Source organism: Peromyscus maniculatus, chromosome 1 (assembly GCF_049852395.1).
Source record: "Peromyscus maniculatus bairdii isolate BWxNUB_F1_BW_parent chromosome 1, HU_Pman_BW_mat_3.1, whole genome shotgun sequence".
NCBI classification, from domain to species: Eukaryota; Metazoa; Chordata; class Mammalia; order Rodentia; family Cricetidae; genus Peromyscus; species Peromyscus maniculatus.
The window spans coordinates 169,635,524-169,647,768 of record NC_134852.1 but is presented as its reverse complement, the minus strand read 5'-3'; the positions used below and the strand labels follow the sequence as shown (position 1 = coordinate 169,647,768).

Genomic DNA, 12,245 nt, shown 5'->3' with positions numbered 1-12,245 from the left:
TATTGTTTGTTTGTAACAAAATCTCATTTAGCCTAAGGTGACTCCATGGTCCTTCTGCCTCAGCCTTCCAAGTACCAAGATTACTGCTATGACCTGCCACATCCACTCAACAGATATTTTTTAAGATTTATTTCTATTGTATTTAATTATGTGTACTCTGAGGGCCATGTATACCCTCAGAAGCCAGATGTGTCAGTTGCCAGAGATCTGGAATTACAGGGGGTTGTGAGCCATCTGACCCGGATGCTGGGAGCCACATTCAGGTCCTCTGCTAGGTCATTATATTCTCTTAACCACTGAGCCACCTCCCCAGCCCACCCTGACCAGCTAGTTTAAAGCCCTGACCTGAAGTAATGCTTTTTTTAGCGTAATTATATACATAAAATTCTGTATCCCATGTGACACATTTACAGTTGTCATAACATGTCATACACATAACATTTGTGGCCTTTCTGATGAGAACCGATACAGTACTCTGCATATTGACTGAAACTTTTCACGATATCCTGAAAACCCTGTGTACAGGGATCATCTTGTTCAATTCACAGATGAGAAAACAGAAACTTGAAAGGCTAGGAAGAAAGCAGATAGCTGCTCTGTTGGGGGAGCCCAGATTCCAGTCAAGCAGAAGGAAGCCCAAGCCCATCTGTCATTAGTGTGCAATCATGCCCCAACACTTGTCAGAGCATCCAGTGTGGAGCTATGTAGAGAAGGGTGGTTGCTTACCTGGTGTTTTCTTAGTAGTTGCCTACCCCATTTTTCTACCTTGCTCTTCCTAATTGAATTTCTGGCCTCTACCCTTTGCAAAATGCCCTCAGTCAGACATACAAACCTGAAGCAGCATTAGCAACCGACTCCTAAGCCTAAAGCAGTGTTAGCACCAGACTCCCAAGATGGTGCCTCTGTGTGATCAAAGCAGGGCTGCGTTCTCTGCAGAAGACTCCCTCTAGGAGCACCTTGCCTGGTCAGCTATGTATCCTCGAGTTGCATTCTGCAGAGGAGTGTGCCTCTGTGCTCCCTGCATTTGGGATCCTGCCTTCCACCGCCCTCTCTCAGTCAGCTCTCCTTCCCAGTGTACTTAGCCTCACTTGACACCATTGTCTACATTCTTCATTTACTGTCTGCTTTTCATGCCAGAGTGGAAACTACTTGAGAACGAAGAGTCTGTGCTCTTGGCGAGAGCTGGAGCGCCATAAGTGTCCATGCAAAAATAGTCATGTCAAAATAACCTTCATGAAAGGTAAACATTGATCAGGTTATTTACGGTGGAAAATCATAAAATTTATGTGTGTAACAACCCATACAAGCAATCAAAATTTTGTCTTTAAACCTCACTCCTTCCATAGTTTTCCCCTATTGCATTGTATAACTGAAAGTCTATTCAGTCATTCCTACCAGAAAATTGTTTCTTTTAGAACTTGTTCTGCCTTTGACTTCCTGTCCCCAAGTCATTTGTCCTATTCATTTAAGCTTTGGGCTCCTTTGCGTTCCTGTTGGGAGAGGTTCTCTGAGCCATGCTTTGGTTAATAAGCACTCTACTTTCTTCTTCTGATATCATTTTACTTATATGTGTTCAAAACACACATGCAGCCTGAAGTATCTCAGGGGTGGCCACAGAGACCAAGTCCAGGTGGAGGAATTACCCCACTGCTCTTAATGCTTGTAAGCACTCACACTTCTCCTGCAGAGGCTCCCTGCTCTCCTCTGGTACGCACCGCTGTTTCAAATGCAGTCACTGTTCACATCAGATCCTTCTCTGCCATCTCCTCTGCTCCTTTAGGTTTAGAAAATCTCATTCTTTCGTTTTTTTTTTTTAATCTCATTCTTTCTGTTTCTTGAGTAAGTAAATAGAAGAACAAGTCCAGATGTGTTCAGTAGTTTGACCCACATTCTCTTCAGAATGTAACAAAGCATACAGGAACCCTGCTTGCTGGCAGACGGGGGCCCCAAGCCTGTTCTGCTGTCACTGTGGTCGTGGCTGGAGGTCTGACTCTGTTACTCTTGTCCTCATGGGTGACGGCACTCTAAAACTCTGCTTTTTCTTATATTGCTGGTTCAGGATTTAGTATCTTCCCTACCTACTAACTGCCTTGTTGCTCTGCATCCTGGAGCAAGGTAATTAGCCTTTTCCTTAATTGTTAAGGATATAATACTTTCCTTGCAAACATTCAGTGGCTGTATGGAATGCTCTTCACCCAGGCATATTTACTTCCTCACTCACCGGCCGTTGCTAATAGTAGTTTGAGAAGAATTGTGAGGTTAATGGCTATACTTTAATGCTTGGATTGGTTTTTGTTTTATTTATCTGTTGGTTGGTTGTTTTGTTGGTTGGTTAGTTGGCTGGTTTTGTGTGTGTGTGTGTGTGTGTGTGTGTGTGTGTGTGTGTGTGTGTGTGTGTGTGTGTTTGTTTTTGTTTCTTGAGACAGGGTTTCTCAGTGTAGCAGCTCTGGCTGTCCTGAAACTCACTTTGTAGATTAGGCTGGCCTCAAACTCACAGAGATTGCCTGCTTCGGCCTCCCACGTGCTGGGATTAAAGATGTGCACTGCTACCACATGGCTAATCCTTGGATTGTAAATTAATACACCCATAACTTTTCTGGGATGATTCTGAGTTTCCTGGATTCCTGATTGAACAGTCAACGGAAAAGTGACCTTGAAATGTTTCTAAATAAATGGAAAAGTTCAGAGTGTAAAATGAAGTGAATTAAGGGAGCTTGGTACAAGCTGTTCAACTTAGCAGACAAATACTCGTTCTTGTTGTAATGTAGAACTCAGCTGTACAGTATGGGGTGTAGACATGACACAAGGCAGGATCCCTGTTTAGAGAAGCAGCCTTGTCCTTACATGCCACATTTCTAGGTTCTCTTAGCAATATGGGAGGGGTTGGTGTTTTATACTGAATTATTCCCACTCACTGAATTCTGTACCCATCTTGGTCACATCTGTGGACTCAGAAATCATTCAGTGGTTCTTATTTCTGTCCGTGTCATTGTTCTCAATAGCGAGCTACACCCAGCTCATTGTCTCTGCCCTTTACCACAATTGCTGTGTCCGAAACAGCTTTAAGGAACACATTTCCAACCCAAACCCAAGTCAGCACTAGGAACAAATTCACCCCAACAGACAGCAAAAGTCATTTCATGTTTTAAAAATATCTTTTCAGTTGCTCTTTTAACAGGTATGAGGCAATCTGGCACCTTCAAAGTAAAAAGGATCACAGGGCATCAGGGAGAGAGGACACTTATCGTAGGTTGCTGTAAAAGCTTGTCACTTTGGGCCCAAGTCAATCTGTGCTGAGATTCCCTGGAGAATGGTATCAACAGGCCACAGTCAAAAGCCCAATCAGCTCCAATAATGAACTGTGAAGTATTAGGAAATAAAAGCCTAGTGAGAAAAGTGGTGGTTCTTCTCAAGGATCCTGGCTAGGGCTGAACGAGAAAAGATGACATCTGTAACTTTGTGGAGTCCAAAACCCCATCTGCTACTGATCCTATGAGGCTGGAAATCTAATTTGCCCATCAGGATAACTTTGATCTGCTCAGGGCCTGCGTCCTCTCCAGTTTCCTTCTCGGTGATGGACACAAATGATATTTTCTTGAGCAACTTCAGCTCTTTGGATACAAATTCTGTTTCTGATTTGGGTGGTGAATTGAGAGAATTCGGAGCAGGCGAGACTGCCACCGGGATGGAGACCAAATTCTGAGACATTCTCGAGGGAGTCTGAAGCAAGAGCCACTTTCCTTTAAGGTACACTGGAGGATCCTGCGTTCTGTTTCCTGTGCCGTGTGATGAGTGCTGTTACCCCGGGTTGTTCTGGTTTTAAACCATCATTTTTCTCCCGGGTTGCACATTCCATGGTGACCTTTGCTTTTCCTTTCTGCAGATAGCCATAAATATTTCCTGGTATTCTGGCTTCTTTTAATGGTAGAACCTTACCTTAGATGCTCCTGGTAATTTACACCTGAACATCTCTTCCACTGACAGTAACTTCCTATTGAAATGACCCAGCTGGAATTCCACTTAGAGCAGAGAAGAGAGGGGAATGTCTTTGTTTCTTCTTTTCCCTGAATCTTTTAACCTCCAAGTTCCCATCACCTTTCTGCTCCCCACCCCCTCCAACTCCTTTCATTTAGTTCAAATGATTGAAAAAAGTTAGAGAACAGTGGGGACTTGAATCCCACACAAAGTCGTCAAAATTGATAGAATCTGACACTCCATTGGTATCTCTCTGTGACAGTTCTAAGTAGCTTTTCATGTAAGTATATGTTATATGTGTTTGTGCCAGGTAACTATAAAAGGATAAGGTGTATTTGTGCTATGGACCCTACAGCATAAACTATTTCTTGTTCATGTTTGGCCAGAACTGGCTGTTTGTGAGGTTCATCGATGCTGAACACACTCTCCAAGTGTTCATTCTGGACCTAAGTCTGTGCATTGGAAGTGCTTTGAAGAAGTAGGGAAATAGCATGAAAAGGCTTCAATCCAGTCACAATTCACTGAAAACAATTAACACTTGCACAAAGGAATGTGACCATGGGATGAGGTACAATACAAAAAAACTTTGTCTCTTAAGACCATCTCTCAAAAACAGGGACTCTGGAGACATAGAAATAAGCCATTTCTGATGCACTCATGCTTGGACTCAGAGACTGTACCTCAGAAAAAGACTATAAAGATTCCCCCCTATGATTTAAAGGTAGAAATGCCTTTTAAAATTTTTACTTATTATTGTGGGTGTATGCTGTGTGAGGGGGGAAGCAGTTTTCTTTGTCTACCTTTACATGATGTTAAGAGATCACACTCAGGTTGCCAGGTCTGCAGAGTAACTGTTCTACCCACTGAGCCATCTCTCCACCCCCCAAAATGCCTCTTTCATGATCCAGCAACCCCACTTCTGGTATTATATTCAAGGGCATTTTTAAAAATCAGATTTCAAGAAGTATTCTGCATTTTGTGTACATTTGGAACACTGTTCAGCAACCAAACATGAAAGGAAGCCCAATGTCCATCAACAGATGAGTGATTTGGAAAGTATAGCATAATGGAATATGGGTCAGTATTTTTAAAGAAGGGCTCTATCCTCGATGAAGCTTCAGGACATCACATGTGAATTAATCCAATCAGTAAGAGACAGATACTAAGTGATTTCACTTAAATGAGGTGTTTACTCAAACACATCACAGAAAGCATAATAGTGGTGGGAGGTCAGAGTCAGAGCAGCTGTCATTCTGAGATCCATTTGTGCAGATGAGAAAGGTCCTAGAGACCCAAGACAGCGATGTGTAGTGAATAATACTATACACACAAAATTTGCCAGGAGGGGGTAGCTTATGTTACACCTTTTTTAAGTCAATTAAAACCCTGGGAAGTTTCTTTACATTTAGGTGAGCATAGTTTTATTGGCCTACATCACCATATCCCTGTGGTTCTGCATATTACTCTCCCACCTCTTTTGTGTCCATGTTCATACTTCTGTGATACAGGTCATCTGGTAGGTAGCATTACACGTGTCAAAAGAGATGGTAGACATGCTGTGGTGGGAAACTGAGCAGGCTGAGATGCCACTCTGGTTCTAAAACATGATATAAAATTCCCTTCCGGGGGCAGCGGAATAGAAGAAAGTTGTAAGGGTGATTGTGGGGATGGGGTGTCCACCTGCTCCTAAACCGACTTCAGCTCATCGCAGTCCGCTTAGGAAAACAACAGCTGTGCTTTCTGCTGCCTCTACGCACTGTCTTTCTGCCCAGCTTCCACATCAGCTCTCTTCTCTGTAATGTGTGGTGACACACTTGTTTTCGTGCCAAAGAAAGGTTTACTGGTGTCAGCCAGTGACTGCAGCATGTCCCCTGATTCATCTCCCCATCAAACACAAAATCAGTCCCAATGGAGCAAAATGGATTCCTGGCCAAGAGGAATTTTTTTTTTAATCTGAGGGGTATTGCAATGATTTCTAAAGTCATATTCTATAGTACTTAATTTCTCATGTTAAGGAGAATATAAATTTAATTTTCTTTCTTAGTGAGACAATAATGAAACGCAGACTGGGAACCATTGCCTCTGCTGAATGGTAATAGAATTCAGTCAGAGTGGAACTGAACTGGATCCAAGCTAAGAAAATAAAATGATCTAGTTTTCACATTTTGATTGCAAGGTAAAAATGGAAAAGTAGCTAGCCTCTTACATATACAAGCAGACACTGCCTTAGCTGTGTGTGAGGTACAGGAGTCCAACCCTTGCTCTTCCTGTCCATGTGACACCTTTGAGGAAGCCTTAACCCATCCATGCAACATTCTGATGAATTCTAGAAAAGTCCACAAGCAAAGATCACTTGTGTGCGGGACTGTTTCTTGAAACCTGTTGCTCCCCCGAAGTTAAAATTTAGAGAATGCAGGAGCTATATAGTTTACCCCTTCACCCACTGACACCGGGTTTGGTGCTGGTTATTCATTTAACATATTTAATTAGTTCAAAATGTGGGTCCATTAATTAATTTCCATTTTAATCCAGAGTGGAACTAAGGTGAGGCACACAAGGTGTATACACCGCAGACTTTTAGGAGCCACAGACACGACCTGGAGGTTCTGAGCTGTGGTTCACCCTGTTCCTGTTCTGCTTGTCATGAAGTCAATTTCCAGTCATCATTTGTTTTATAACGGCAATTCTTTGAAAGTGAGTGGTCACGGGGGCCTGGAAACATTGAGTTTAAAGTTAATTTCTAATTCCTCCCCATCTGCTTTGTGAGTAAACTTCTTGCTATGACACAGACTGTCCTCGGGGCCTGAAGTTTTCCACTCCTGTTTTTCAGATCACGACTGACCTAAGACAACGGTGCACGGACAACCACACGGGGACGTCGGCCTCAGCCCCCATGGCTGCTGGCATCATTGCCCTGGCCCTGGAAGCCAAGTAAGCCTGGTCTCTCTGTCTTCACTGGTGACAAGCCCCCATCTCTAAGAGTGTGCTCCCTTCCCCTGTAGAGACAGTCTGTAGCACAATAGCCCAGGAGATAACTTCTCATGCCAGTGTTTAGATTTTCAGTGATTTGGGCTTTCAAACATTTTTTATTTTTGGGAATAGTGGCTCACACCTGTAATCCCAGCACCTGGGAGGTTGACATAGGAGGTTGCAGATTTGAGACTAGTCTAGGCTACATAACAAGTTCCAGGTCAGCACAAGATACATAACAAAGGATATATTGTGAGACCCTGTCTCAAACTAACAAACAAACAACAAAAAAAAAAAAAACCAAAACAACAAATAAGCAAAACTCCTTCAAAGAGAATTTGGGGTTTATATATGCTTTAAAAAGCAAGCTGTGTGGTTCCTTCATTATGGAGTCACAGTATTAGCCATTTGCCTGCAACAGTCTTGTCCTGTTGTTTTTCTTTTAGTCTTGGAATGTTCCTGTAAGCCTCAGACAGGTTACTCACACCTCCATTCCTGGTCCCCTTCTCTATAGCTCAGCAAGGCAGTTCAGAGTCCAGGACGATGCTGTCACAGATTGACTCAGTAGAAGAGGATATGTCAAAGGTCACATGGAGCAGGATCCCACAGACAAAGACAACACATGTATCTCAGCCTTGCTCTGGCCTATCTAGTCAAAGTGTCCAAAAGACCTTTTAAAAGGACGCATAAGCTGTTTGTATGTGACACCTCCTCTTCTCTCAAAACAAACGGGACATAGCTTTTTGAAAACCTTGTACAGATGTAAAATCTCCTTGCCTCAATTTCAAAACCTAAAATGTCCAGAAAAACTGAAAGTTCTCTTGTAAATTTAACACCCAGATTTATTTGATAGACTGATTTCTTGCTATTTCTATCCTTCCTTATCCCACACACTGTGAAGATGCCTACCTTCATTGTATCAATACTCATGCATATGATGACCTGCTGGCTCAGTGCTCACTAGAGGTTTTGTATTATACCTGCAATTAACACCATTTCTGAAAACAAATTCATGAGTTCCGCACACATCTGCTGCAAGGAATTTTTTGTTTTGTTTTTTGTTTTTTGTTTTTTAAGGAGGATTTGAGGTTCTGTTCTCTGAGGTTCTCCCTGCATGTGATAGAACTGTAGTAATGACATCAGCATTTTCCAAAAGAAGCCTGCCTTGCTCCCCTGGGGATGATGCAAAACTCTTCTGCTGGTTGCACCTAGAGTTCAGCACTAGCAGGTGGGCGGGAAGAGTCCTGAGACTGAGCGAGCCTGGGCCCTGCCTTTAGAACGGGCTAGTTCATTCTCAGTCCTCAAATGGCTCCTCACCAGCTGTAGCTACCATCCTAGTAAGGAGCCAGGAGACACGGTTAACAACTCCCTAATACGGTGTGCCCGCGGCATGTAAAGCCGTTCACTGTAAAAGGAAGCAAACATCGCCTCCAGATCTGGTGCCATGGCTCTGGGTGGCTGCCCACCTAAGCCTTTTCAGTGGATGGTATCCAAGCTCCCACGAACCTTCAGGTTCCTTTTTGACAAGACGAAATGTGAAGTCATTTTAAACATACTCTATTTCTTAAGGTGCTGGACTTTGGGGTTTGGCAAAGAACCGGCACTCACTCTCTGAAATTCTCACTTTACAACTTTTCACTCGGTGTTCTGGCAGCAGGAGTGAGTCAAGTGTCTGTGTTTTTTAATTTGCTGGAGTCTGAATAGGATTTTGGGGTGGGGGTGGATTTTTTTTTTTCTGAAATTCTAGGTGGTTTCTCTGGAATATTTTCCTATTCATGAAATATTGACGGGAAATAAAAGCCCAGAATTCATTACCACCTCACTCCCACATAGAGACCAGAATCTCAAACTCAAACTTGGCCTCCCAACATGTAACTGCTGCTGGACACACTAAGCTGACTCTCAACTCTTTGAGAAATTACTGTAACCCCATTTTTTCTAAAGACAGTTCTTTTAAACACCATTTTTAGCTAGGATGTACAATCCTCCTGTTAGGTCCCCATCCCCCTTCTCAGTGACACAAGGTCATCTGGAGGCTGCAGAACACATTGAGAGAGTACAGCTACCTTCCTTGCTTCTCCATGTTGAGGATTTCTGAACATTTGTTCCTGCCAAATTGTCACAAGTAGAGGGTAACCTATATTCTCCAAATACAGGTTACCCGGAAACCACGGTATTTTAAGAGTTTTAGCAATCCAGTTCAATCACAGCCCTATAATAAGCAGTAAATAAACCGTCTGATAAAATGAGAAGGAATAGGCCTTTCCATGTCACTCTATTGATTTGACCTACAGGCTAACCTCTGCCTATAAGTGAGGCTGAAAATCACAGGAAAGAGGTCTGAGTTCTCTAGTGGGTCAGGAGTGGCATGAAACCAGCATCAGAATAAGCACTGGGGTTGGAGTTTGAGGAAAAATTATCTAAAAGGAAGAAATTGCAGAGCGGAGCTCAAATAACAGTGTCCCAAGGCTGCAATTTCTCTCCAGCTAAGCCTGGGCTATGCCCAGCTCATTATCCACTTCCTGAGACCCTAGCCTTGCAATCTCCTCTTATACTCGGTAATAATGGGCCTTGGCATTTTGATATTCAGCCTTTACAAGCACAAGCCATCAGTATTCCCTTGAATGGAAACAAGAGAGAAAGAGGCAGCAGACAGAACTACTGCTTGCAAGGGTCTCCTCCTTCCCAGGTGCTCAGTCTGCCCACACAGAGTCTGCTAAGCAACAGATAATCGGAACGTTTAGGTCAGCATGCTGTAAGCAGAGGGGCTGATCCCAGTTTAACCGCATGGTCCCGTTCCCCCTCCACTGAAAAGACCAGTGTGTCACTAGGTTGCTGTATTTGCTTGGCATAGGGACACTGGAGAAAGCTCACATTCCCAGCTTCCCCAAGCCTGCTTTCCCTCAGGGATTTGTTGAGATCACTAGGAATGCGAGTCACATTATCGATGGTAGTATTTCTTCTATTGGCCTCAGCTAAGGACCAAAAGAACAAATACAAAAGAGAATCTGATAAGTTTAAAGTGTACAGATCTCTTATCCAAACTTAACGATTATTAGATCATGAAATAATTTTCTGGTGGCATCTCATAGGATTGCCTGAACATCATCATTCTTCTGGATATACAAACCTTGCATTGCAACAAATGGTGATGTAATAAGCCCCCATATCCTTGATTAACAGATCAGTTTCTGGGCAGGTTGAGATACCTCCGTGGGTAAAGGTACTTGCCACCAAACTTGAGGACTTGGGTTTAATCTCCAGGACCCACATGGTAGAAAGAATTAACTTCCGTAAGTTGCCTACTGACCTCCATGACCATGCTGTGATATGTGTGTGTTTCCCAACACACATAAATAAAATAAGTAAATAATAAAATATAAGGTTTTAGAATTAAAAAAAAAAAGGATGGCAAATCATCATCTGGTTCATGGGTTCACATTCATAGATCCCATCAACCACATTCTAAAGTTTTTGAGAAAAAGATGGCATCTTTACTAAATGTGTACAGGCATGTTTTTCTTATCATTATTCTCTTAGCCATGCAGGACACCAACAGTTGTCTTAGCATCAACCTAGATGTTAGGGTAATCTGAAGATGAATATAGCATGTGGCATTGTGCCAAGGTTATTTGCAACACTGCTTCTTTTTATAGAAGGACTTGATCATCTGTGAGCTCTGAGGTTTGCCAAGGGTCCTGAGGCCAGTGCCCCACAGAAAAGATGGATTCTGTTCCCAAGGGAGCTTGATTCTTCCTCTCCCGTCTTCTCTTCTCTTTGTGACTCTGGTCACTTGACTTATTAGGTGATTTCTCCCATTCTCTTATACTTCTAAAGCCCATGAGCAATTTCAAGATAAGTGAAAGCACCATTAATGTAAAGGGGAGAAGAACTAACGTTTGTATTAAAGAGCTCTCGGCACATTTATCACTTCAGAAAGTTCATAGTATGCCAGTATTTGGGATTCTGTAGATTTTAAAATAATTTCATGTTTTTTCAGCTGATCAGATAGGGAATACAGAGTCAGTAATTGCTAGGGAACTAATTGCCATGGAGGCCATTATTAAAAATGATATGCTGTCATGGAGTATAACTGTAGAAGTTCAGGCTGGAGTGAATATTGTGGGGAGTGGGCCTCTTCGAGTGGTGAGTGTGTACCTGATGTCAGCTAAGCAGTGCAGGATGCACCATATCTGCATCGAGCTCAGTACTCACCCAGTGCTCTAGACTCAGAGGATTATGGCAGCTCAGCAGTGTGGGATGGCTCCATATCTGCAGGGGTCTGTGTCTAGAGCTCAGTGCTCACCCAGTGCTCTAGACTCAGAGGATTATGGCAGCTCAGCAGTGCAGCATGGCACCACATCTGCAGGGGTTTGTGTCTAGGGCTAAGTGCTCACCCAGTGCTCTAGACTTAGAGGACAAACAGCGTAGAGACAGCGATAGCAAATGATGTTTCCTGTAAAACAGTTTATAAAATTAAAAGAATTGACATTTAGAAAAGCAGAGTGCTTGGAGCAAAATGCCGTGTTTTGCTGAAAACTGGCACAGAAAAGTAAAATGTCAACATTAGCTCACGGAACTCAAAAGTTGTGCTCACCATTGCAAAGGTGGAAGACTGGAAAATATACATTCAGCAATCAAGCAATGTTACCCTCCATAGTGAATGATAAGTAAGAGGGACTGAATGAGGTAGGAACTTCTGAAATTATTTAAGATATAGGGGTTATGCCTAGAAAGATTCTTCCATAAGTCCTTGGTTTGATACGAAAGCCTCTTCCACAAATATCATCTCTAAGCAGGCTATGGAATAACTTACTTTGAGAAAATTAATACATCTAAATTAAACTTAAAGAATAAACAAATAAATATACTAGAAGTGTTCCTGATGTATAGTAAGCCTTGGGTGCTCTAGTGTTTTGTACACACATGTACACATGCACACATTGCCAAATGGGTTCGTCCACTCTATCTTTATTACCTATCTGTTATTTTTTATTTCCACTGGTTTTTAGGATGTCTCATATAGGTATATATGAAGCATATACAGACTAGAGAATATTCTAGATTGTTTAGATAATCTTTACAGCACTGATATTTTCATATGTAATACTTCTCAATTGAAACTTAAACTCATTGGGATTAAAGATTATACTTTATAATCTTTATTTATGTTTAGGTAACAATTATACTCAGCACTAGGGGAAAACTTTAAGGCAGTGTAGCATATACAAAAAGAATTGGGTAGGGCATAATTGAGGGTTTGTTTTGTTTTGTTTTGTTTTGTTTTAAGACACTAGCTA

General features: G+C 42.3%; 1 protein-coding gene across 4 annotated transcripts in view; it reads left to right on the top strand.

Annotated features, from left to right (window-relative positions):
* The window catches only part of Pcsk5 (proprotein convertase subtilisin/kexin type 5), a 434,887-nt gene that overhangs the window by 198,315 nt on the left and 224,327 nt on the right, over positions 1-12,245 (top strand). For all 4 annotated transcript variants that reach the window (XM_076560923.1, XM_076560919.1, XM_006995970.4 and 1 more), the window contains exon 9: positions 6,806-6,906. In XM_076560923.1, coding sequence (XP_076417038.1) covers positions 6,806-6,906 — 101 coding nt within the window. The remainder of the gene's footprint in view (positions 1-6,805; positions 6,907-12,245) is intronic.